Genomic DNA, 27,645 nt, shown 5'->3' on the forward strand with positions numbered 1-27,645 from the left:
CAGCACATCAGAAGCTCTGAGTTGTTTTTCTGTGAAATCAGTAATATTCCCCACTGATTATAAAAGTTCACTATGGAAAATCTGGGAGATAAAGAAAAGGGTGAAGAAGAAAATAATTTACTCATAATTCTACCTTTCAGAGATGAGCACTTTGGGGATTCGATCTTTTTATCCTTTGTGCATATATACTCATAGACATTAGTTGTGTTTTTTAAAATAACAAAATAGTGTTACATGCTTTACTTTGTACCATTTCAGTTTAATATGTCATGTGAACATTTCCATGTATTTTCACATATTCATGAAATATTCTCCAAAAACTATAAAATCATACCCCCAAATTTTTGGGCAGGAAGGCTACATTTTTGCTCTTGTAAAATAACACCACAATGAGTATCTGTGTACATTTTTTTTTTTTTTTTTTTGCTTTTGCATAGCTCTGATTGCCGCCTCAGGATAAATTCCTAGACCTGTAATTACAGGGTTAAAGGGTGTGGGGAATTTTTCTGGTATTGGCAGAGGTTTCTCTGGGCCCATTATAATCGTAGGGCCTTTTGATGTGGATGACTGGAGGGAAGGGAAGTTGTCCCCGCTGTGGTGATGGCTAGTGAATTAAAGGCTCTGAATCTATCACTGGGGTCAAGTCCAATATCCAGCTTTGATAGAATAGCTTCTCTCTCTAGCCATTCTCCTGGAGGTGGGTACCTGGAGTTAAAATTTTGCCTTTTAAATTGAATCTGCCAATCATGACTTTTTATGACTAAAGCTGATATTTTGATGAAAAAAGATAACATTGTCCGGAAAAACTGTTTGAATATTTAAAATGAGAACAATACATTTTTGAGATTGTTTCTCTTTTAAGATTTTCTGAAAGCCAGAAAATCCAAGCATATAGAGACTAAGCCCAGTTTCCTTTCAGGATATTTTTAACAGTATTTACAAGGGGATCAGGCACACTGGCCTTAAAAGACCTTTAAGAACAGGCTGGGCGCGGTGGCTCATGCCTGTAATCCCAGCACTTTGGGAGGCTGAGGAGGGCGGATCACGAGGTCAAGAGATCGAGACCATCCTGGCTAACATGGTGAAACGTCATCTCTACTAAAAATACAAAAAATTAGCCAGGCATGGTGGCAGGTACCTGTAGTCCCAGGTACGCAGGAGGCTGAGGCAGGAGAATGGCATGAACCCAGGAGGTGGATCTTGCAGTGAGCCGAGATTGCGCCACTGCACTCCAGCCTGGGCGACAGAGCGAGACTCTGTCAAAAAAAAAAAAGAACAATTATTACTCCCACCTCCTAAAACCCTGTATATATAAATATTATGTAGGCCAAGCATAGTGGCTCATGTCTATAATTCCCACACTTTGGGAGGCCAAGGCTGGCAGATGACTTGAGGTCAGGAATTTGAGATCACCCTAGCCAACATGGTGAAACCCTATCTCCACTCAAAATACAAAAATTAGCTGTGTGGTGGCATGAGCCTATAGTCCCAGCTACTCGGGAGGCTGAGGCAGGATCACTTGAACCTGGGAGGTGGAGGTTGCAGTCAGCCGAGATTGCACCACTGCACTCCAGCCTGGGCAACTGAGCAAGTCTCCATCTCAAAAAAAAAAACAAACCAAAAAAAGACAAAAAAAGATTACCCTATAAATATTACATAGTGAAGTGATTTGGCTTTTTTCTGTGTGTGTGTGTTCCAAGTAAACCTTTCACACATTTCTAACAATAGTCTTCAACTTAAAAAATGCCCAGATTGTCTAAAGAATAATGGCAACAAACATGTGTGGGAAATCACCTTCAATCTGGCCAGTGCCCTTTGTTCTTTGTATACCTATTTTATATCTGAAACAGCCCTTTTTTTCTTCAATATTTATTTAACAGAGGAGGAAACAGCCTCAGAGAAATCAAGGCACTTTCCTCAAATCTGACGTTACATGAAGAGCTTGGTCTGTCCAGTTTCAAAGTTTTACATTCACTATAACACTCGGCCTCCCTTAGAGTTCTTACAATGGTTTCTTATTCCAAATCAAGTGACTACTCTGCATCCCCACCACTATTTCAACCATTAATTCACTCATTTATTTAACATGCATTGAGCAAATACCCTGAATTAACATGTATTGAGCAAATACACTGAATAAGGTTTTAGGAGTAGAAAAATGACCAGACATCCCATCATCCTAGATGGCTTTGGGAGGAAGACATGGAAATGAGCGACACAATATACTGTGATGGGTATGAAAAGAGGAGTTGTGAAATCTTATGAAGTATCTGATCTTGACTAGGGGCAATGACCTTGAGGCCTACCCTGAGTGATTTTCAGTCATTAATGTTCTCTCACGTCTAAATTCAACCTCACACATGTTTACCCACTCTTGTGTATCCCCTTACACACTCTCATACAATTCACTCAGGTTAGAGTGTGCTCAGAAAGGTGAAATGTAATTTAAAAACGGCCCAATGTTTTTTGTTTATGATAGAAGCAAAACTATGCGTGTTTCTCTATCAACATTGTCTATGAGTCACTTGAGGGACACATAGATTGTAAAATACTCCTAGATTACAAGTTGTTAACTTGCCAACTGAAAACTATTTATTCAACACTTCTATATGCAAGACACTGGGCTAACTGGGGTAGAAGATTCAAAGCAATAATAATGATATAAAAATGATTCCTGCCACCTGGCAGTAAATAAGTGCTAAACACTGGCACAGATCACAATGCTGAATGAAATCAGAGGGTGCTACCATTCATAAACAGGAGAGATTCAAGGTAATTCTTTCACTTTAGACAATAACAATCCAAGTGGTTTATATATTCTGGATAATAACGAAGAACAAATTTGCAATTGCAAAAATGTGGAACCAGCCCAAATGCCCATCAATTAATGAGTGGATAAAGAAACTGTGGCACATATACATACATATATATATATATATATATATAATTATTATATATAATAGAATACTACTCAGCCATGAAAATGAATGAATTAATGGCATTTGCAGCAACCTAGATGGGATTTGAGACTATTATTCTAAGTGAAGTAACTCAGGAATGGAAAACCAAACATCATATGTTCCCACTCCTAAGTGGGAGCTAAGCTGTGAGGATGCAAAGGCATAAGAATGATATAATGGACTTTGGGGACTCAGGAGGAAAGGGTGGGAAGCAGGTGAGGGATAGAAAACTACAAATTGGATTCAGTGTATACTGCTTGGGTGATAGGTGTACCAAAATTCAGAAATCACCATTAAAGAAGTTACTCATGTAACCAAACACCACCTGTTCCCCAAAAACCTGTGGAAATAAAAAATAAAAAAAATAAAGAGTGCGCCAGCTTTATCAATAAACTTCAATAAAGACCAAATATTAGGGACTGCACAGCAGCAATTGATCCACTATAGAGCTTTCTGTGGTGCAATAAGACTGGACGCTGGAACCGAGCATGCTAATCATCTTAGCTGTTATACTATGATGGGTACCGAATGTGTGAGTCTTTTTAAATACATGATTTGAGCCCTGTGAAAATAAACGTAGGGTAAATAAAAGTATAGAAAAAGTCAGGTAATTTTCCTTCTTCCTATACCCTTACACTTGCATGTTTTTTCCCCCTTTTCTTCCCCATAGTTGCATTTAGGTAAAGTAGCTGTGGCTTTTTCTGCTCTGATAAACTTTAAACTTACCTCAAGTAAAGTAGCTGCAGTTTTCTTTGTTATGATAAACTTTAAACTTGCTTATTTTTTTTTCTTCTGGAATTATTGATGTTCTATTTTTTTAGACATGAGCTGTCTTTTCTAGTATTAAAAAATAGCTCTATTGAGATTATTTCTTTTCACTTGTGAGACTTCTGTATTTACTATAAACAGTCTTTTCTCACAAAGATTCTACATTTTATTTTTCTCTTTACAGGGAGAAGTCTAATATCACCCACACATTCCTGTCTTCTTTCCTTCAACTGTGCCCTCATACTGGCTCCTTGATCTGAGTTATATCTATCCTATTCAAGTAGGAGCCTCTGAAACTCTCTCTCAATCCCTGGACAAGATCGTAAGTAAAAATAACATTGCATCCTAGGAGGCATGGAGAGATTAGAGCCACCCTTAAGGATACAATGGATGTGGAGCTGGTGGTCCCCATCATGTCTCCATTCAGTTCACCAACATAGACCCCAAAGAAAGTCAAGGGATCCTGGAGGAAAACTATAAATGACAGAAAGTAAGATAAGGTATTTTTGCTGGAACAAATTATTAAATAATTTGACCTCAAGTTTCTGATAAGTGGCCATGGATTTGGCAAATGCATTTCTTTGCAGCCCAATCACAAAAGACTGTATCTCTGTCATCATGAAGACCAGGAACAATTTTCATTCACATGGAAGAGGCATCAATATTTGCTCTCTGTCACGATACCATCTGAAGAAATCCACCTTGCCTCGATATCTCTGGAAGGCTGAATATTGATCCCCTTTCCCCACTCAAAGGTGTCCATGTCCTAATCCCTGAAACCTGTGTCTATGTCACCTTCCAAGGCAAGAGAATTTTACAAATGTGATCAAGCTAAGGCTCTTGAGATGGGAAGACTATCCTGGGTGATCTGAGTGGGCCTGATGCAATCACAAAGATCCTTGTAAGTCAAAGAGGGAGATAAAGGAGTCAGAGTCAGAGAAGAAGATGTAATGATGGAAGCGTGTGTGTGTGTGTGTGTGTGTGTGTGTGTGTGTGTGTGTGTATGTGTGTGTAAGATAGAGAGAGAGATAGAGATTGAGATGTGAAGATGTTAATGTTGCTGGCTTAAAGATAGAGGTAGGAGCCATGAGCCAAGGACCGCAGGCAGCCTTTAGAACCTGGCAAGGGCAAGGAAACAGATTCTCTCCTGAAGCTTCCAGAAGCAACACAGCCCTGAAGACACCTTGATTTCAGGACATCTGGCCTCCAGAACTGTAAGATAATACATATGTATGGCTTTATGCCACTAAGTTTGTGGTGATTTGTTGTAACAACAACAGAAAACTGATGAAGATTTCCCAGAGAACATCAGAGTGATGGTAGGAGGTAGGATGTTTTTGTGGGTTAGTGAATTCAGCAGCTCAATGACATATTCAAAATCCCAGGTTCTTTAACAGTTTTCTCTTTGACATCCTCAGTGTGGTTTTTGCTTTTGTTTTCAGACTAATTTCCTCATGGTGACATGATTGCTGCCTGGTTCCAAGCATCACATCTCACATGTCACCAGTCAGGAAGGGGGAATGGGTGTTGTGTTTATTTACAGTAATAAGTAACACTTTATCATAACAGTAGAATATATTTTGTCCCACGTGTCCTCCATTCTTTATATTGAACTGCAAATCAGGATAACTAAAGGAGACATTGCAAAGGGTTGTATAGATGTTGAGACATAATGTTGAACAGGCAAGTGACCTTTGAATCTCTGACTATTCTTGTCACGTTTGATAAAGATAAGAGTTGGCATACAGGGTAATCTAACTGGAGTGTTTTTTGAGAAGAGGTATATTGAGTATTTGAAGACACAGTTAATAAAGAATCTTGCATAGAGAGTCATAGGATTCCAAGCAAAATTCAGTCCAAGTACTTATCAGTGAGTAGTTATGAAAATGCCCGTTGCTTTAAAGGCCTGTAATCTTCTTTGGAAAGCTCTGAATGCAAACCTCCTTCTAAAATGACCAAATATACTTATTTGCCAATAAGCAATACTTTCTCAGAGTAATTTTTGTTCTCTAATATAGATTTCATTAACCTATTCAATTTATCAGCTTATTCAGTTAATGACACAGTTTTGCTCTGGGCCCTGGCAGCAGCAAAATGATGCCATGGTTCGCCAGCATGGGGGAGCATGTGTAGGGATTGGGTTGGAAATCTTCACAAGGGTGGTTGTTACTCTACCAAGATTTCCACTGCAGTTCAGTGGCTCTATAATTGACACTGCTGTCTTGGGGAGGTCCTTTGCAGTAGGAATGCAACTGATGAGAAATGGCTTGGAGTTAATTGAAACCTTTCGAAGTTGCTCCAGTCTTCAAACAAACAAACAAACACAAAAATAAATTCTTAAGTGTTATATTTACAGCACAGATTTATAACAATATTTCTTATGGGAAGGAACTTTGGGGCCATGTTCATTCTCATGTACTGCATACATCTTCTGCAGCCACTGAACAGTAACAGGAGGGCTGAATTCACTGAGGGCCGAAGTGTGATGCCATGGGAAGGGCATCGGACCATGAGTCAGGACATGGGGTTTCTGGGGCAAGTTCTGCCACTAACTCCCTGTGCAGGACGTGGGATCAAAATGAACGCCCACTTTAATTTTCTTTGAAGGCAAAAACCATGTCTTATATATGATGTTAATACTACTACTGCTACTACTACTACTATTACTACTACTAATACTATTACTGCTACTATTACTACTACTGCTACTATTATTATTGCTACTACTGCTACTACTACTACTACTATTTCTTTTCTTTTTCCTTTTTTTTTTTTTTGGGACGGAGTCTCGCTCTGTCGCCCAGGCTGGAGTGCAATGGTGCGATCCCGGCTCACTGCAACCTCTGCCTCCCAGGTTCAAGTGATTCTCCTGCCTCAGCCTCCCGAGTAGCTGGGACTATAGGCATGTGCCACCATACCTGGCTAATTTTTTGTATTTTTAGTAGAGACAGGGTTTCACCGTGTTAGCTAGGATGGTCTCAGTCTCCTGACCTTGTGATCTGCCTGCCTTGGCCTCCCAAAGTGCTGGGATTACAGGTGTGAACCACCACACCTGGCCTGTTACTACTATTTCTTGAGTGCTTACTGGGAACTAAGTATATCATAGTAAGTGCTTTGCATCATTTACCTCATTAAATTTTTATGTCAGAGAATGTCAGTATATCTCCTCTTAACAGATGAGAGGACGAGACTTAAAGAGGCCCGGTCATGTTGCTTAAGGTCACATGGGTGTGTAGGTGTTAGAGCCCAGGACTGTCTGATTTCAAGGCCTATGCACTTTCTGCTTTAAGATGGATAACAAGCAGGGCTGATGTTAGTAACCCCTCAGCTTTACAAGAGTGATTCTCAGCCTGCGTGTACATTGGCATCATAGTGGGTGAAGGGGAACTTTAAAGGACACTGATGCCAAGCTCCACCCCAAGGGATGCTGATGTAAGTTGTCTTGGTTACAGCCTGGGCAGTGGGATTTTTTTAGTTCTCCCCAGTTTGTTTTATTTGGCAGCCAAGATTGAGAACCGCAGCTTTATGTGAAGTTTCAGAGATTGAGAAGAGAAAGCTGGGAGGGTTGAGGTACTTTCTGGTCATGGAGCTCCAGTGTTCAGAGAGCTAGTTTTTCTTAGAAGAGTTTCTTGAAGAGGTTCTTTAAATGCCAAATTCTTGGGATTTGGACTAATCGTCAATGCAGCTCTAAAAGTGTAAAGCACTTGTGGAAGGGAAGGAGCAAGTATTTGGGAGGAACACTTGAATTAGTTGGTTTCAGAGAGCAGATTTGATATGAGGGGAGTTCCTGTTCTAAGAGAAAAAGGGCCGAGCACGGTGGCTCATGCCTGTAATCCCAGCACTTTGGGCGGCCGAGGTGGGTGGACCACGAGGTCAGGAGATGGAGACCATCCTGGCTAACACAGTGAAACCCTGTCTCTACTAAAAAAAAAAAAAAAAAAAAAAAACAAAAAATTAGCTGGGCGTGGTGGCAGGAGCCTGTAGTCCCAGTTACTCAGGAGGCTGAGGCAGGAGAATGGTGTGAACCCGGGAAGCAGAGCTTGCAGTGAGCCGAGATCGTGCCACTGCACTCCAGCCTGGGCGATAGAGCGAGACTCCATCTCAAAAAAAAAAAAAAAAAAAAAAAAGAAAAAAAAAGAGAAAAAGAAGATTCTATGTGTGATGATGTAGTGACAAGTTATCACATAATTAATCCATTCACGCCTATAACTAAAGGTCATGGCAGAGATGAAAAGGGTCACAGTTTGGGTGGACAGTGTAATATCATCTACATAGTAGATAAGATGATGTAATTAAGAAGGGAGTGATTCGTTTACTTCTTGCATGCCCATTTAACTGTTACATGTGACCATGAGCCATTGAGCAAATTACATTTTCTAGTATATTAAATGGTGTAACAACTGAACCAAAGAGTTATCTGCTTCTGGGTTATTTACTCACCTTCCTACTCTGCAATGCTGAATGCTCTTTTATATTAAATAACTGGATTTGTTGGACAAAATGTGCTTCAAAATCAAAGGGTCTTCTGGATATTTTGGAGAGTGAAGTTTTCTCCTTCTTAACAAGTCTTGGTTGTTCCGTCATCTTTCCATCAGCAGTGAGTTCCTGGTTGGAAGTAACTGTATAAATTAAAACTCCTCACGGCCAGGGAAGAAGAGGAAGAAAGAAGTGTGTGGGCTTGAGAATTAATTCTGAGTAGAACTGGGGACAATCTTCATGAATGTGTGAAACCATGAGTGATAATTGTGTTCCTTAAAGAAGAGGGTTGCTGTGTTTCTTGGGATGCTCTTAACAAAAGTGAATGTGTACGTGGTTTTCCCAAAATGGCATTGAGCAAATAACAGGATGAATTTAGCATTGTTAGGTACGGACTTTTCATTGGTTCTTAGATATAGACATACCCAGTATAAGAATTCTGAAGTGACTGAAAGAGGAGATACTCTAGTGAAAGAAAAAGGAAGAATGAGCTGCTATTTCCTGACTGAAAATCTGACTTCCACAGAGAATTACCTTTTAGGAAAACCCAGATGGGAACAAGTTTAATCTTTCTCTGAGTTCAGGGTGAATGGGGTTTCCAGTTCAATTTTTAAGGTAGTTTTAATCATGCCAAACTATTAAATGTGTATGTATGAGATTGGATTAACTCAGTCTTTCTTGTGTCACTTTTTAGAAAAGGAATTGTTAGCAGATGATTGTAGTCATGAAATATTTTGACTGTCTGGCAGCACTAATGTTAAAGATAGAAACCATAAAAAAAGTCAAAACAGTTCTTTTATTCATTCCTGTATGAAAAAGCATATTCTCCAACTATCTATGCTTTTTGAAAAATTTTATTTTTCCATAAGTTATTGGGGTACAGGTGGTATTTGCTTATATGAGTAAGCTCTTTAGTGGAGATTTGTGACATCCTGGTGCACCCATCACCCGAGCAGTGTACACTGCACCATATTTGTTGTCTTTTGTCCCTTGCCTCCTCCCACTCTTCCCCCCAAGTCCCTAAAGTCTATTCTATCATTCTTATGCCTTTGTGTCCTCATAGCTTAGCTCCCACATATCAGTGAGAACATATGATGTTTGGATTTCCGTTCCTGAGTTACTTCACTTAGAATAATAGTCTCTAATCTCATCCAGGTCATTCCAAATGCTGTTAATATGCTTTTTAAAACATAGCTTGATTAAATGAACATTCTCCTGCATTGATATTTAAAAATTAAGTATTGCAGCAGGTGGCAGAACTCAAGTCTCTTGAAAAAGGAATATGATTGAAGATTGTTGACTGGAATAACATACCTTTTCTTCCCCAGATGGTTTTATTGTCCTTTAAGTTCTATGAATGGTGTTTTCCATAATCAGCAGGTACTACTGTATTTTGCCTTTAATTTTGGTGGCTAAAACTATCAAGCTCGATGTTTGTGCCTTCCAGGATTCTTAGAGGTTACAAAGATTTATTTTCTAGAGGATAAACTAGAATTTGGACCTAGAAATAAAATGAACTCCATTATGTTTCACATTTTCCCTGTACAAAGCTGTCTCTGGTTAAGTTTATTGTAGGTTCTAACTGTAGAGAGCAGATGTAGCTCAAGGCAACGAGAACAGACAGAACTGGGGTGCTAGAAAAATTGCCAGAGCTTGCCAGTTAGTCCTGAACACATTGTTTAGGCTTCCTTTGTATCAGTATGCTCATTTGTTCAAGGAAATTTGCTGGAGGCCATATTTATGAAAGCAGATAGCGGTGGCAGACCGTGTTGTACTTGACAATAAATAGTTGGATGTATTTGCTAACCCCCAGTTTTCATCTCCCACAGGATTATTAATTTGTACCATTATTGGTAGTGTTTTTGACCATCAAGAGTTCATCATGGAGTCTTCCTCCCCCTTCTTTGTCTTTTTCTTTTCTATCTTACTCTTCTTTACAGGTGAAGCTCTTGACCCAGCACTAGGGAAGTGTCTTGCTGTCCAACTATTAGCTGATCACTCTTCAGTTCAACCTAGAGAAAATCAAAAGCTAGAAAAAAACAACAGCTAGAAATTTCATATCTAAATTTTATCAATTTAACACCTTGACTTAAATTAGGCATATGTTGGGAGTCTATGTTTTGAATGGAACAAAATAACAGTATCTTGCATTTATTTAGTGCTTTATGCAACATATTGACCTTCATGATCTTATTTGATCTTTAAATACCCCTGATATGGTTTGGCTCTGTGTCCCCACCTGAATCTCATCTCGAATTATAATCCCCACGTGTCAAGGGAGGGACCTGTAATTCCCACTAGTTGAAGGAGGGCAGTGATTGGATCATGGGGGCAGTTTCCCCTCTGTTGTTCTCGTGATAGTGAGTGAGTTCTCTTGAGAGCTGATGGTTTTATAAATGTTTGGAAGTTCCTCCTTCGCTTTTCTCTCCTGCCGCCATGTGAAGAAGGTCTTTGCTTCCCCTTCACCTTCTGCCATGATTGTAGGTTGCCTGAGGCCTCCCCAGCCATGTGGAACTGTGAGTCAATTAAACCTCTTTCCTTTATAAATTACCTAGTCGGGTATTTCTTTATAGCAATGTGAAAACAAACAAATACAACCACCCCAGACACTGAGAACATTGAGATCATCTTCACTTTTGAGAATGCCTCAAATTACAGACATTTAAATTTGATAACTCGCTTAGTGTCATACATTTAGGGAACAGCATGGAACTCTTACAGAAGGAATCAGGAAATATAAGCTCCAGTTTTGTCTGTGCTACAAACTAAACATGTCAAGTTAGTGGCACAACCACTGTGAGCTATTCTTAGTCTATGAAATTATGGCCTGGAACTAGAATTTTGCAGGAATATTTTATGATTTTTTGATTTTGGAATCTCCTTTCCCCATCAAAAGGAAGAAAAATCAGCTGGGCATGGTGGCTTGTGCCGGTAATCCCAGCACTTTGGGAGGCCGAGGTCGGTGGTTCACCTGAGGTCAGGAGTTCTAAACTAGCCTGGCCAACATGGCAAAACCCCACTAAAAATACAAAAATTAGCTGGGTGTGGTGGTGGGCACCTGTAACCCCAGCTACTTGGGAGGCTGAGGCAGGAGAATCACTTGAACCCGGGAGGCGGAGGTTGCAGTGAGCTGAGACTGTGCCACTGCACTCCAGTCTGGGTGATAGAGTGAGACTGTCTCAAAAAAAAAAAAAAAAAAGAAGAAGAAAAATCTGCCAGAGTGATTGTTTTTGTTTATGTATTGTTTTCCTTGCAAGATAACTGTACAAATGAAAACCATAAAGTAGACAAAAATGTATTTTGAAAAAAGTTTTAAGACAAAATATGCTCATACTTTCTAACATTATGTTTTAGTTCTGTGGCAAATATGTCTTGACTGTGGGTTAGGCTACATTTTCGTGAAGATGTGGAACTTTAGCCTTTTTATCCACGTAGATGTCACTTCTTATACGACCCTCTTATTCTCTTTTCCCATCCTCAGACTTCCTCTTCCCTTTTTCATTTTCCAAAGTGTAACTTTCCACATCCCCTTTCTTGTTCTGGATCTCCATGTTTAGGAAATTGCGTTTAAGTCAGAGATCAAAATCTGGTATCTTAGGGCAGGGGTCCCCAACCTCTAGGCCACTGACTGGTACTGGTCCGTGGCCTTTTAAGAACCTGACTGCACAGCAGGAGGTGAGCAGCAGGTGAGTGAACATTACTGCCTAAGCTCTGCCTCCTGTCAGATCAGCAGCAGCATTAGATTCTCATAGGACCACTGGAAGTGCAAATGTAAGGGATCTAGGCTGCATGCTCCTTATGAGAATCTAATGTCTGATGATCTGAGGTAGAACAATTTCATCCCCAAACCAACCCCTCTACCTGTCTCTGCCACCCATGGAAAAATTGTCTTCCATGAAACTGGTCCCTGGTGCCAAAAATGTTGGGGACCCTTGTGCTAGGGGCTAGATCTGGCCCCTAGATACATTGTGTTTGGTTTTCACAGTGTTTAAAAAACTGAGCACATTGCCAATATTTATAAATCAGGAAATTTTGCATAAAAACCCAGATATTAATGTATCTTGAAAAATAGGCCATATGGCAATACTGTGTCTGCTTTGCCATATGGCACTATGAAGGTGGGTAACAGTGGCTCTTCTTAGATGGAGCATATACATGTCTGTTCTCCAGAATCTTCACTCATTGTTGTTACTTTCCTGTCACTGCTAGGCATTTGAGTTCCTGACTTAGTTTCATACATACCAGTGGAAGTTTTGGGCGTAGAAGAAGACAAATATAACTAGTTGATCAGAGCATGACCAAGATGCATTTCATGTTCTTTGTAATTCATTATGTTTAAAAATATGCTCTGAGGGCTTATTATTAAGCACTATATCCAGCCGGGGAACAGAGATAGAGCTTTGTTTCTTTTTCTTTTTCTTTTTCTTTTTTTTTTTGAGACAGAGTCTTGCTGTGTCACCCAGGCTGGAGTGCAGTGGCGTGATCTCAGCTCACTGCAAGCTCTGCCTCCCGGGTTCACGCCATTCTCCTGCCTCAGCCTCCCGAGTAGCTGGGACTACAGGCACACGCCACCACGCCTGGCTAATTTTTTGTGTTTTTAGTAGAGACGGGGTTTCACCATGTTAGCCAGGATGGTCTTGATCTCCTGCCCTCATGATCCACCTGCCTCGGTCTCCCAAAGTTCTGGGATTACAGGCGTGAGCCACCACGCCTGGCCTATTTCTTTAATCCTATGTTAAATGATTTAATTTTAAAGCTTAACATTTTATAGTGTGGTGTGTTTTTTTACTGGAAACTGATAGATTCATGTAATTGTTCAGCTCATCGAACATGGATCAAATGTCAGTTACATACTCATTGAGCTTAGCGTTGGGGATATTTGTCATATTAGCTTGGCCAGTTACGACATTACAACTTGCATAGTTGTCATGTATTGCTTTAAAAAAGTTTTACTGTTTGGGGAATGTTTCTTTTTAACTGAGGTTAAGGTTAAATTCCCAATTTTACAGATATGCAAAGAATATAATTGTGCATAAACTAAAAATGCCAACTATCTCATAGGTAATAGCTTAATTATCTACTCAGTGTGGGTCTTTATTCCCAGAGGAGTGTATTTTCACATCCAGTTTGCATCTTTCCCCTCCAGTTGTAACCTTGCCCTATTGTATATCTGTTATAATGTTAGGAATCTTGTTAATATTCAATGAATGCCATAAATAAAAGAAGCATTTAATTTTATTACATGACTTTTACCACAGGGTGTTGGTTGCTTTATTTCTGTCTTTTCTAGAAGCCTGTGACTATTAAAATTTATTCTTAGAAATGGTATGAACCATTCCTATCCTTTCTTTGCTTCACTGCTTCTACTTGGTGCAGGATCGGAGGGCCCTGGACCATGTTTCTTGGTATTTACAACAGTAGATCACAAGCACAGCTGTATGGCGGGAGTCACCTTGGAAAGCTCATTTAAAACGTGAATTTCACTTCTTCTTTCTGCCTTCCCCAGCTCCCCCAATCAATCCAATAGGTCTGGGGTGAGGCCCAGGAATCTGCATTTTAATAATCTGGATATTTTAATACAATACGATCTTTGTTTAAGAAGGGTATTTGTATCAGAAACTCAATTGCTATAAACAGGAAGAGGAGCTATTCTGTTAACTAGAAGTTCAGGAATTGGGGGAGTTCTGAGAACTTCCATTCCTTGAGTAGTGATGAGCAGAACCATTTTCTCTCTCCTTCCAATCAGGTTTAGTGTGCTTGCCCTTAATCAGCTCGCGGTTGCTCTGAGTCCACAATGTAAACTATGGATGTTGCTGTGTTTGAGCTCACACGCCTGTGACACAGGCTCTTAAAGAACAAATGAGCTAGTGTCAGTGAAATATCAACACACAGTGAACTAAAAGGAGAATCACACTTATGTCACAGAAAACAAAGGATAGTTGCTTTTATGCCACTAATCAAAACCAGAACTTTTTTTCTAGGCTTGTTCTACCTTCATCCGGAAAGTGAACAGAAGCATTTCTTGATGGCATAGTACAGACACTGACACTTACTATATAATCACATTTAATTACTCACATGTCATATAGTCTACAATAGCCACTGCACACATACCAGTCATTAGTGCTCAGCAATGACAAAAAATAATTGCTTCCACTCCTTGGCCCAAACAGGTCTATGGACCCAATACCAAATATTTTGTGTGTCTTACTGGACATCTTGCCAGACTTCTTTATAGGGAAAGACACTGACCCAGCTAGACCTTGGTGCTGCCATCTCTTGAGAATCAACTGTTTCTTATATTTAATCACTTCACATATCCTATTCTGCAATGATACTTAGCTGGTTTGTGGCCTGATTTGGTGAGTGTTTCAAAGAACTTGAATTTTTGGAATATGAAGACATGTCCATGGGTAACAGGAAACTGACTGCCTTTGTCTTGTCCCTACAGGAAGCAAAATAAAGGGAAGAAAAAGACTTTTTAGTGAGCCTTTATATAGAACATTGATGATTTTTCCCCCCAATCACCAGATACTATCTACAGTGTTAAAAGTTCACTTAAAAATATATCACGATATTTTTTGTTAAGTTGTTCAACAATGATGTAAGGATATATATTGGAATGACCTTTCAATTAAACCCAAGGAATAGTGTGGATAAAACAAAAACTTAAAACTACTGAGGGAGAGACTATATGGCTGAGGAATGATTATTAGTTTGATGTTCAAAGTGGAAGAATATCTCATTCTTAGGCAAAGAGTCTCTTGCGTCAAATCTCTTCAGCTCATGAAATGAAGCAGAAACTTGAGGCAATTATTTTATAGTCCAGATAAATCTGCTCCTTTTGACTGTGAATTAACTGAATACCCATCATGCCTGAAGAGTAAAGGGGGTAAGAGCAATAGCCCCATGTTATCTGAGGGATTATATCTTTTCATTTTGCCTACTTCTCCTTTTACCTCTAAAATATTACATAGAATTTAGACATTAACCAGGAGAAACTGCTCTTAGGAATAAATCTAAAGAACAGTGTTTAAAATGACTGCCTTTTCTTCATTTTTGTTCTCTTTTGTGGGAACAAAGAGGGTAGATAAGGCCGTAATTTCACTGAATGACATTTGGTGGCCTGCGTCTCAGAAAACACAGCTGCACCTTTTTTTTTTTCTTTTCTTTTCTTTTTTTTTTGAGACAGAGTCTCATTCTGTCGCCCAGGCTGGAATGCAGTGGCATGATCTCAGCTCAGTGCAACCTTCTGTTCCCAGGTTCAAGCTATTCTTCTGCCTCAGCCTCCCCAGTAGCTGGGATTACAGGTGCACGTCACCATGCCGGCTAATTTTTGTGTTTTTAGTAGAGAAGAGTTTTCGCCATGTTGGCCAGGCTCGTCTTGAACTCTTGACTTCAAGTGATCTGCCTGCCTTGACCTCCCGAAATGCTGGGATTTCAGGCATGAGCCACCATTCCCAGCCAGGCCAGCTGCACCCTCTTTTGGGAGGTAGGCAGTCCAGTGCTTCCAAGCACTGGAATCAATAAAATAATAACAACCACTGCCACTTGGTGAGCGGTCACTCAACCACCTCATTTACTCTTCACAAAAACTATGAGGTATCTGCCTTTAAGATTCCCTTTTTACAGAAGAATAAACTGTGATACAGGACAAACTAGTAACTTTCTCCAAGGCCACATTGTTTGTAAATGATGATGGAGGTGGAATTTTGGCCATCTGATTCTGGAAGCTGCCTCCTTAAACTTCTTTCTGGATTTGGAAAAGGAGAGAATACATTTATTGTAATGAATCTGGTTTACCCTATCAGTAAACTGAATAACATAGCATTTCTAATTTTAACTGTTTATATGGGCCCTTGTCCCTAAGCTTGTCAACTGAAATTTGTTTTTCTAAAACACAGGAAGAAAAGATTGAATTTCTCTGTCAAAATTAAGAAAAAATTAAAATCCTGTTTTTAGTTTCTGGAAAGCTTTGATTCTTAGAAATATTGGCATTGGCATTATTTTGTAAAATATTTTCGTGGTATAATAATGGAAAAGTTCACAAGCAAATTGGGTATGATGTCTGATATGATTCAAAAGTCAGTGCAAACAAATTGGTTCTTGATAAATATTTGTAAAATGCTTTGAAAGCTATTAGTGAGGAAATTAATTTCCCAAATAATCAGAGGAATAATATAATGACATTTTACTTTACTAGTTAATTCCTGAGAATATAAAAGACACATTTAAAAAGGACTACAATATTAAAAAAATGCTCAATTCCTACTCAATAGTTCTAGTGGATTTCATGCCAATCCAGTTGTTGATTTTAAGCCAATACTGGCTTTCTTCCTTTAATACAACCTTGCAATTGGCTCAATCTTTCAAATTAACTTTTACATTAGAAATGGGTTGTATTCTAAATAGTTCATTAGTTGGCAGCTTGGAAGTTGGAAAACATTTTACTTTAGAAAAATAATACCTCATAAATGTTGGTTAGGTTCCCATACTGTCATAGAAAATAATATAAATTGAAATGGAAAAACTAATAGTACTATAATTCTCAGCATTGTATGTCTGTGAGAATGGTTTAATTGCAAAAAATAAAACATTATGATATATACGCTGTATAATTTCAACATATGTGAACACAAGCTATCCATCTCAATGGTGGTTATTCAGGTAGTGGGATTATGAAGAGTTTTGTTTTTAAACATTTTTACTTTTATATTGCCTCTATATTTTGTAACTTTTTTTTTTTTTTTTTTTGAGACAGAGTCTCAGTCTGTCACCCAGCCTGGAGTGCAGTGGCCCAATGTCGGCTCACTGCAACCTCCGCCTCCCAGGTTCAAGCAATTCTCTGTCTCAGCCTCCCAAGTAGCTGGGACTACAGGCATACACCGCCACACCTGGCTAAGTTTTGTATTTTTAGTAGAGATGGGGTTTCACCATATTGGTCAGGCTGGTCTTGAACTCTTGGCCTCAGGTGATCTGTTCACCTTGGCCTCCCAGAGTGCTGGGATTACAGATATGAGCCACCGTGCCTGGCTGTAACATTTTTTTTTTTTTTTTTTTGAGACAGAGTCTCGCTCTGTTGCCAGGCTGGAGTGCAATGGCGTGATCTCGGTTCAGTGCAAACTCTGCCTCCCAGGTTCAAGTGATTCTCCTGCCTCAGCCTCCCAAGTAGCTGAGATTACAGGTGCCCACCACCACGCCTGGCTAATTTTTGTATTTTAGTAGAGATGGGGTTTCACCATGTTGGTCAGGCTGGTCTCAAACTCCTGACCTCAGGTGATCTTCCCACCTCAGCCTCCCAAAGTGCTGGGATTACAGGCATGAGCCACTGCGACCGACACCTGGCTGTAACTTTTATGATAAACATTTAGTGCTGCTATGGAACTGGATATATATATATATATGTATATGTATATGTGTGTGTGTGCGTATATATATATATATATATATATATATATATACGCACACACACACGCACTTTTTTTTTAAGGAAAAGGACATATCTCTGCCATTCTTCTGTTTTCCTTCTTTGAAGACACATGACCAATGGAACCCAATGATTGAGTATTCATTTCTTGTTTCCATATCCCACATTTGATCTATAAATAAATCTTGTTGGCTCCACCTTTGATGCACATCTAGAAATCACGTCCACTGTTAGCACGCTTGGCAAAGAAATGATCCCCTCTTGCCTAGATTATTTTATAGCCTTCGGTCTGGTCTCCTTGTTTTCGATATTGTTCTCTTTAAATTTTTCACAATAGGGTTTCCAACCCAAGAACTTTTTACAAAATGAAAAGAACATGTTATCCACACAAATTTATTTACAATAATTCCAGAGTCACTGGAATCGGGTGGAAGGCCACCCTTGGCTCTCTGCCTACCTGTCCTTCTGCACACCAGCTTGCTCACTTGTCACACCAGGCTCCTGGCCTATCCTTGAACACACTGGTAATGCTCCTACCCAGGGCTTCTGCATTTGCTCTTCTCAATGCCTAGAGAGTTCTCTCTTTAGCCTTGATCAGGACTCACTCTCTCTCTCCCTTCTTTACTCAGATGGAAAGGCATTCTTTGGCCGTGGTATCAAACATTTCATTATGCTCCTCTAACCCTTCTTTATTCGCTTTATTTTTTGCTTTGGTACTTAACACCGTCTAACATAATATACACTTTATATATTTGCATGTTTACTGATTATCATGTTGCAAAGAAATAAGCTCCACATGGGCAGGGGTTTTTGACAATTCGGTTTCCTGCTGTATCTGCAGGGCAGAGAATCCTGCCCAACATGCAGCACACCCTCAGGATATATTTATTGAATGAATGAATGTAATAAAAGTATAAAAACCTAGACTGAAAAAATAAAAACTAAACTCATGATGACATTTGCCCCTGGGAGGACAAAGGAAAAGTTATATAAGACTTTCTTTATTGGTAACTTTCTTTCTTTCTCTCCTTCCTTCCTTCCTTTTCTTTCTTCCTTCCTTTCTTCTTTTCTTCTTTTCTTCTCTTTACCTCCCTCCCTCCCTTCTTTCCTTCCTTCCTTCCTTCCTTCCTTCCTTGCTTGCTTCCTTGCTTCCTTCCTTCCTTAGAGGCAAGGTCTCACTATGTTGCCCAGGCTGGTCTCGAACTCCTGGGCTCAAGGGATTTGCCCACCTCAGCCTCCAAAAGTGCTGGAATTACAGGCTTGAGCCACCGCACCTAGCCACATTTTATTTCTTTTACATATAAAAGCATCTGAAGCAAATATGATAAAACTTTTTGAATCTATTTGTGCATGTAACATTAATTTCTGAATATTTACAGAAATATTTTGGAATATTTTGGAAAATATTTACAGAATATTTTGGAAGTTTTCATAAGACATTTATTCTGGCTTTCCAATAATTTCACGATAAAGCATATATTCCTTAGCATTCCACGAGTGGCCTTTAATGATGAATCCTTCTCACTTCTCCATCCTCATTTATTTTACTACTTTTAGTTTCTCTCAATGGCATGGCTTCTTCTATCCTCATGTCTGTTTCGTTCTACTTGGGATGACCTTTCCATTTTTCTTTGGCTAAATCTAGTAGTCCTTGGTGACTCCAGTTAATCTCCCTGCTCCTATGATAGAACCTTCTGCAAGGGAAACACAGTTTTCATCCTGTCTTTGGAAATTCAAATAAAGCTGATTCAACCTTTGTATCCCACATCCTGTGGGAAGTCCAGTGCCCTTTCCAATATTTATGAGAATTCCTACAGGCCTCTTGCTTATGGTTATCTCTTGATTTGCTTTCCTGCCACTGCTGAGTTCGATGGTGCTCTGGGTCTCTCAACAATCATATTTTTTGCATTTTCTCTTTCCCGTGATAAGCTAATAATCATGAGACCCAGGTCCCCTCCTCTTGATTTTCCTCCTTCTACTCACACAAGACAAAGACAAGTAGAGATCTTGCTGAAGAGTTAGGGCCTCATTGGGAGTTGGACAGTAGGGATGCAGAGTGTGGGAGAGAGGGGGCAGTGCATGCTCCTGCACAGTTGTGCAGATAAATTAGGCTTGGTGTTAGAGGACTTGACTCTACCACTTCAGGAGCCACTGGCCAAGTTTCCTCTAACAGACCCTGGCTTCTTTTTCTTTTTCTTTTCTTTCTTTTCTTTTCTTTTTTCTTTTTTTTTTTTTTTTGAGATGGAGTCTCACTCTGTCCCCCAGGCTGGAGTGCAGTGGTACTATCTCGGCTCACTGCAACCTCTGCCTCCCAGGTTCAAGTGATTCTCCTGCCTCAGACTCCCAAGTAGCTGAGGTTACAGGCGCAGGCCACCACGCCTGGCTAATTTTTGTATTTTTAGTAGAGACAAGGTTTTGCCATGTTGGCCAGGCTGGTTGCAGGTCACTTGAACTCCTGACCTCAAGTGATCCAGCCCGCCTCGGCCTCCCAAAGTGCTTTCTTGACTGTTGTCTCACATCCCTCCCATTCTCAGGCTGTTCCAGCTCTCTAAATACCAGTTCACATAGTTTGGAGAGCAAATTGGTTTTCTCTTTGTCTCTTGGCCCTTATGAGTTATGCCTAAATAATTTCTTAAAACAATTTCCCCTAACGCCCACTAAGGCACCTGCCTCCACCAGAACAGCTGTTCTCTGAGAGGAGTTCTGCATTCAGCTCTTAAAGTAACTGTGCCTACTCCCTGAGATGCACTTTATTGCAGTAGATAGTTTACTTGTGTGCCTTTGTCACTAAATGAGAGTTTTGAATGTAATGGCTTACTTTTGCAGAATCTTGTATCACCAGTGCCTGGCTTAGAATATGATCACTAATGCTTAATGAATAAATGAATACTAAGTTGTCCAGTTGTTAGAGGCATCTATTAGAGGGTGCCATTTAACCTCAAATAAATTTGTTACTTTAAATTCCCAAAATGGATATAGGTGATATGGAAATTATTTATATGCTATTTGGTTTTGTTTCCTCCACTAGATAAGACTTCATTTATCCAGGGGAAAGTCTCAGTAACCATCTCAGCATGGGCCTATTCACCAGCTTGAAGTGTATTGTACATTACCTGCAACCACAAACATGCTCAGGAGAAGCTCTTTGGCTGGTCCTATTGCTGGTGAAAGAATCTGTGGCAAACACCTTTTCTTCCATGTCTTGCTTCTTAATTGGAGAACATGCCAGTGACTTCAGTGTTCTCTGAGCTTCTAGAATTCCGCTCTTTGGGTGACTTTTCCCAGATTTCCAGGGATCATTTACAGCAGATGAGCAAACTGATGATGAAATGGAATAGCGTCTAACAATCATGACATTGCCTGTACAAAAGACACAAAATTCAACTTAAAAAAATTCTACCCTAATGACACTCACAAATGAAAAATGATAGAATTTTATTGAAACTAACTAGACAGAACTATTGTTTCTCATTACTTTTTTGGCATAAAAGATATCCATTTGGCCTGGCGCGGTGGCTCACGCCTGTAATCCCAGCACTTTGAGAGGCCGAGGTGGGTGGATCACAAGGTCAGGCGATGGTGACCATCCTGGCCAACATGAAACCCTGTATCTACTAAACATACAGAAATTAGCCAGGCGTGGTGGCGGGCACCTGTAGTCCCAGCTACTCAGGAGGTTGAGGCAGGAGAATTGCTTGAATCCGGGAGGCAGAGGTTGCAGTGAGCCAAGATCATGCCACTGCACTCCAGCCTGGGTGACAAGAGGGAAACTTCGTCTCAAACAATCAAACAAACAAAAAGCATTCATTGATTTATTTTACAAAAATTAATTGAGTGCCAACCATATGCCAGGATCTTTTTTAAAAGATGGGAATGTGGTAGAGAACAATATAAAATTCCAGAGTTCACCTTCTTATGTGGAAGACAGACAGTAAACAATAGATGATAGAATTCACATAGTAATACATTCTAGGAAGGCAAATAAGGCTGATGAGGACAAGGGGATAGAGACAGATGCAGGAAGGTGTTCAGAGGCTATTTCAATTGTGCGGCCAGGGAAGACCTTTCTGAGAATACAGCATTAGAACAGGGGCTTGACATACATAGATAATAAAAAAAGACCTTAAAATTGGGAGAACATGAATCTCCTAGACATGCCAATTCTTGATGGCTTTCTTACTCCTGATTCTAGAAGAACAGGCTTATCCACAGTGTCTGATCACCTGAATGGCCACAGGAATTTAACAGGTTGTTGCTAACTGGCCTATGATTGCATGTCTTGGCCTTAGTTGGGACAGTCATTAAGAGGATGTCTATTGAGTGAGAGACAAACGCAAAGGAGACACATGGCGAAGAGCAAAGATGCATGGTGTGGGAAATTGGAGAGCCCCTGAAAGAGATGGAGAGATTTGTGGCTTTAGTTTCCAGGGACTTCCAATTCAGTTTCTGTTCACAGAGTCTCCCAATAAACTCTTTCCTTGAGGTAAATCAAATCTTCCCTGCTTTTTGTTTTTTTGTTTTTGTTTTTTTTTTATAACGAAAAAAATGTTGATTAAAAGAACTTTATTTTAGAGGCTCTTGGTATGTCTGAACGCCAGCTCTTACACTGCATTAACTCTGTGATCTGGAGCTGGTCATTTAACCTCTACTTGGAGGTCTGGTGATTATCCAACATCTACTTGCATGTCCAGTGTTGTCCATGTAGCTTACAACACTGATCTCATGGGTTGGTTTTCATTTTCTGGAGCACTTTACGAGTGATTGTGGAATCTTCATTCTTTCTCACTGCACCTTTGCCATGAACGAGCATGAAAGCGTAAAAAAACCACTGCATTATGGGTAGTCTTTGCGAGTGCCAGAAGCACAATTATTTTTTATTTATGTTTGCTGACTGCTTCTGGAAAAAGCAGACAGAAAATCATTATGGTTATTTCAAAAGGTGGAGGCTGTTTCGGCTTTTTGTAGAACAGAAGACTGAATTGTAGGAGAGGTCTAGGGAGAGTTTAAGTTCAAATCTGTTTGAAGTGATTAACTACAAATATTATTCATAAATTATCTTTAAATGCTCCCCTTGGTCGTGATATGTAACTTCCATAATTATCTAAAAACAGATCTGTGACTACTTACAAACATAAACGTTTTTGTTTAGAAGGATTATAAAACAATCCCTTGATACTGAATCGTAGGCAAACACAACAGGAAATTATGCTGATGATAGCAAAATTACGTTTGTTTTTACTTGGGACCTACAGTTAATTTGGGAGTGATTAGCATATAGGCTCATTGTTCATCTCCGTGGGTCACAAAGGGTCTGTGTCCTTCAGTTTCTTATTAACAAAAAAGATATTCAACACAGCATCACAGGCTCATTAGAACATTTTCAAAGATCACAGCCAAATGCAGTTTATTTGCCAGCAAAGGATGTGAGCAGAGAATCAGAGGTCCAGCAATGCTGTAAAGAGTTGTTTCTTTTATCTTTGCTGCGGCAAATTGCTTCAAGGTTCCACAGGGCAAGAGGGGCCGGGAAACATCTCTGAAAGCGCTGGCTAGATTTCATATCTACCAAATATTTATGCACTATTACAGATGTTTCCATGAGCATTTATCCAGCAAGGATTCATTCTGAGCAGGCACTCTGCATTCTCAGTATATTTTATCACCACACAGCTGTGTCTGGGCCGTAGCGTAGCTCTGCGTCCTCGGGTGACTTCAGGGGAAGTAGGGTTCTCCACTCACAGAGAGCCTCACTTTATCTCACCACACATACCAAGGAACACACAGAGGAACTTTTAGCTCTAAGTGATCCACTTCCAGGTCCTCTTTAATTATTCCCTTTCTTAAAGTGAGACTCATATTTCTGATTTCACATTATTCTTTCTGAAAGAATAGGTTTATGTATTTTTGTTTCCAAAAAAGGATTGGAGAAGTTGCGTAAGATAATCTCTATGAGGCTTATATTTTCAACTGTAAATAAGGAAATTTCTACTGGATGATCTCTTCCCTCTCTCCCTCCCTCCCTCCCTCCCTTCCTTCCTTCCTTCCTTCCCTCCTTCCTTTTTGATGGAGTCTTGCACTGTTTCCCAGGCCAGAGTGCAGTGGTGCAATCTCAGCTCACTGCAACTTCCGCCTCCCGGGTTCAAGCGGTTCTCCTGCCTCAACCTCCCGAGTACTAGGACTACAGGCACGTGCCACCACGCCCAGCTAATTTTTGTATTTTTAGTAGAGACGGGGTTTCACCATGTTGGCCAGGATGGTCTCGATCTCCTGACCTCGTGATCCACCCACCTTGGTCTCCCAAAGTGCTGAGATTTCAGGAGTGAGCCACTGTGCCTGGCCTCTAACGTTCCTTTCTAGTAACAGATTTCTATGATTCAATTAATTGTAAGTATGAATTTCAATTGACTTTGGCAATTACTATTAAAACTACTGATAAAAACTTATGCTCAAGTCAAATAATAATATTTTTCTGACATGTCCAATGATATTATGACAACTATTACTTAGTAATTTACATTGAGTCTTACTTACACTATCTTTACTCCTCTCAACATCCCTGTGAGGTAGATTCCATCATTACCTCCATTTTACAGATGAGGAGAGTGATCATAAAAAGCTCTACATCACTCTATATTCATAGAATCACAGGATTTTGCAGTTGGAATAGGACTTGGAAGACATTTAGCCCAATCCACTTATTTTTAGATGAGGATGCTAAAATCAGAAAGTTTATGTGACCTGCCCAATGTTGAACAACTAGGAGTTCAACCCAGGTGTCTTCATGCTCAGGACAATGTTCTTCCTACTTATATTACTTGCTATTATAATAGCACATAACATTTAAGAAACAGATAAACATCATTTAAAGTAACTCTACAGGACTCCCAAGTGCAAATCTAAATCACATTTCTTTCTGTGTTTTATTTGTGCAATAAGCAAGGTTTCCTACAATTTTATCAAATATTTTTCACCAGTATTTTTTTTTTTTTTTTTTTTTGAGACAAGGTCTCACTCTTGTCACCCAGGCTGGAGTACAGTGGTGCACCCTTAGCTCACTGCAGCCTCAAACTTCTGGGCTCAAGGAATCCTCCCATCTCAGCCTCTCAGGCTCTCAAGTAGCTCAGTCTATAGATCTACACCATCATGCCTGGCTAATTTTTTCCTGGCTAATCCTTTTCTTTTCTTTTCTATTCTTTTCTTTTCTTTGCAGAGATGGTGGTCTCACTATGATGCCTAGGCCAATCTCGAACTCCTGTCCTCAAGTGATCCTCCTGCCTTCGCCTCCCAAAGCGCTGGGATTACAGGCATGAGCCACCATGCTTGGCCTCACCAATCCTTTTCAAAGTTAATGCTAACATTCTTATTGGAAATTACCACCCATATGCTGAAGAAGTATGATATCAATTATGCATTTAACTCTTATGAATATGTTCTAACCTCCTCTAAGCTTGATGATGTTTAGACCCTGAGAATTTAAAGGGCAATACTCTGTTCTTTGAACTGTGTTAATACATGTTTTAAAATAGGACAGTTAGTTCTAAGATGCAACTTACTTTTCTGTTAGGATAAGTCCCACAGAGAATAGACTTGAAGGATTGTTGTTTATTTTTGGAGCAAGGCAGTGGTTTTCAGTGGTGGATGGGGTGCGATTTTGTTCCCAAGGCAACATTTGGCAATGCCTGGAGACATTATTGATGGTCATAACTGGAAGGGGAAGCGTGAGTACTCCAGCATCTAGTGGTTAGAGGCCAGGGAAGCTGCTAAACACCCTACCATGCTCGAGATGACCTCCACGGTAATTATTCAGTCTCAAATGTCAGTAGTACAGAGGTTGAGAAACCCTCAACTAAGCAAATATTATAAATGTCCACATCCTTTTTTTTTCCAGCAAGAGAATGTCTAACCTCCTATAGGTTACTCTTTCACAGTTTTATTAAATAACCAGTAGACAGTTACTCAATCCAGAGTTGTACTTATGAAAAAGGAAAAAGACCTGGATCGGAATCTGTTTTCAGCTTTCAAATATAGAGTCTCATTAGAGAGACACATCTCTAACTGCGAGAACCAACCGGCAAATATGACCTGTTCCATTGTCAACCTGTTCAGAGCTTCTTTTTTTTCCTTTTTTTCTTTTTGAGACGGAGTCTCACTCTGTCGCCAGGCTGGAGTGCAGTGGCACGATCTCAGCTCACTATAACCTCCGCCTCCCAGGTTCAAGTGATTCTCCTGCCTCAGCCTCCCCAGTAGCTGAGATTACAGGTGTGCGCCACCACGCCTGACTAATTTTTGTATTTTTAGTAGAGACAGGGTTTCACCATGTTGGCCAGGAAGGTCTCAGTTGACCTCATCACTCATCCACCTTGGCTTCCCAAAGTGCTTCTAATTGGCAATGCCTAAAGCTTTTGACAGATGATTTTAAGAGTTTTGAGTATTTAATTATGTATATGAATTATTTTCTTTCAATATGGTGTGTGCAGGCAGGTATTGACAATTTTAATGTAGAGTGTATTTCTCACTCTGCTGATTTCTGACCCCATGTGTAATCTTCACAGTCAAAATATTTCTCATAAAATGTGAGAGATTTGATTTTTAGAATATATCAAACATCGACTCTGTATCTTGAAGTCTTCAATCTGTATAGCAGGCTGAATTATGTGCAGTATTCATTCATACAGGACAATAAAGTTATTAGTAAAACATGGATAGGAAATAGTATCTGCCATTTGTTGTGCCTTGGCCAGGTGCAATACTAAGCATTTAGTTCATATTTACTGTAGTTAATCCTCACAACCTTGTGAGATAGGTACTATAACACTTCCAGATGAAGAAAACAAAGATTAAAGAGGTCTAATCACTGGCTTAGAGTCAAGTGGCTGAAGTGGTCAATTGGCAACCATATTTGTTGACTTTGACATCCATTCCCTTATCTGGTGTGCAGTACTGTTCCAGCCTTATAAGTGTGCGTGCCGTTTGACATACACACATTCAATGTGCTATTATGCAGCATTTAAATAGCTGAAGTTAAAGAGGAAAAAGACCACATTGTTCCTAGTGTGACTGATTTCCACAAACCTGTCTCTCTCATCTTTCCCAGCAAATATGGAAGTAATTTTAGTGTTGCTATAATGTATTGCTTGAAGATGCTAAAGACATTTTTGTCTAGGGATTCACAGGTAATCTACTAGGAGGAAAGGGTTGAAACCCACCACCGTTATTACCAAACTATACAGTTATCTGATCAGCACAATACACTTAACTATTTCACGATATTTGCAAAATGGGCACAGCCCACAAGAGCTCAGAATATTTGGGTACCTTGGTGTTCCTGCACTGCTGGTGCTGCATCAGTGGAAACGGCACCCTGAAGGGTTGCTGGAGATTGTCCTGGCGCTTCCTCCTCCCTTTCGTCTCCTGATTCTCTCCCTGAGCCTGCGGCTCTCTGACTACTTGCAGTGAGTTTCATCCGGAGGGCTTGATTCTCTTTCTCCAGTTTGTGGATCTCTGCCCGCATTTCCTGGATAAGTCTCATGAGCTGGATATTAGCTTCCATTGTCTCTTCTCATGTCGCTCTAGTTGGCTTCTTTGGGAGAGACAGGTGGACTTTTCCTCATGAGCCCAAAACACAATCTACTCAGTGGGTCTGGCTGATCCTGCTCATAAACCTTTCTGAACAATAGCTGTCACTCTTCTCTGCGCCATCTTTCAGCACCTGGGGGGTTAGGCTGTCAAGGGAGGTAAAAGATCTTCCATGAAGTATTCATTCTGGGTTTTGTTTTTCAAAACAGAGATTTTCTTTCTATCTTTCATTTCATGTCAATCCACAGTTCTAGAATATTGCTTTGTGTGGGAGGAGAAGAGAACACTCCACAAATTTCCAGTGAAGAACAGTTTCTTGTTTCCATCATGAACTTACCATCACAACAGCCACTCAGTCTTTTCTCTATTGCCACTTCTGGGATCCAAATGTATCTCAGGATCACCAGCTGCCACAAGTGCATCAAAATGGACATAGAAGAA

General features: G+C 40.0%; 1 protein-coding gene across 1 annotated transcript; it reads right to left on the reverse strand.

Moving 5' to 3' along the window:
• Nucleotides 1–14,525: 14,525 nt before the first annotated feature.
• CCDC195 (coiled-coil domain containing 195) lies at nt 14,526–27,178 on the reverse strand. The gene is made up of 3 exons (XM_055380578.1): nt 26,944–27,178; nt 20,745–20,991; nt 14,526–14,649 (listed from the first exon to the last, which is right to left on the reverse strand). The coding sequence occupies exons 1-3, from the start codon at nt 27,176–27,178 to the stop codon at nt 14,526–14,528; spliced, it is 606 nt and encodes a 201-aa protein (XP_055236553.1).
• Between the last annotated feature and the right edge of the window lie 467 nt (nt 27,179–27,645).

This window comes from Gorilla gorilla, chromosome 11, assembly GCF_029281585.2.
Source record: "Gorilla gorilla gorilla isolate KB3781 chromosome 11, NHGRI_mGorGor1-v2.1_pri, whole genome shotgun sequence".
NCBI classification, from domain to species: Eukaryota; Metazoa; Chordata; class Mammalia; order Primates; family Hominidae; genus Gorilla; species Gorilla gorilla.

Coding starts and splice junctions, on each gene's coding strand:
- CCDC195 (XM_055380578.1), bottom strand. CDS start 27,178: ATGGAAGCTAATATCCAGCTCATGAGACTTATCCAGGAAATGCGGGCA. Junction 20,992..26,943: donor AGCAGTGCAGGAACACCAAG/GTACCCAAATAT, acceptor TCTTTTGTACAG/GCAATGTCATGATTGTTAGA. Junction 14,650..20,744: donor GAGCATGTTTGTGGTTGCAG/GTAATGTACAAT, acceptor TGCTTCCTGTAG/GGACAAGACAAAGGCAGTCA.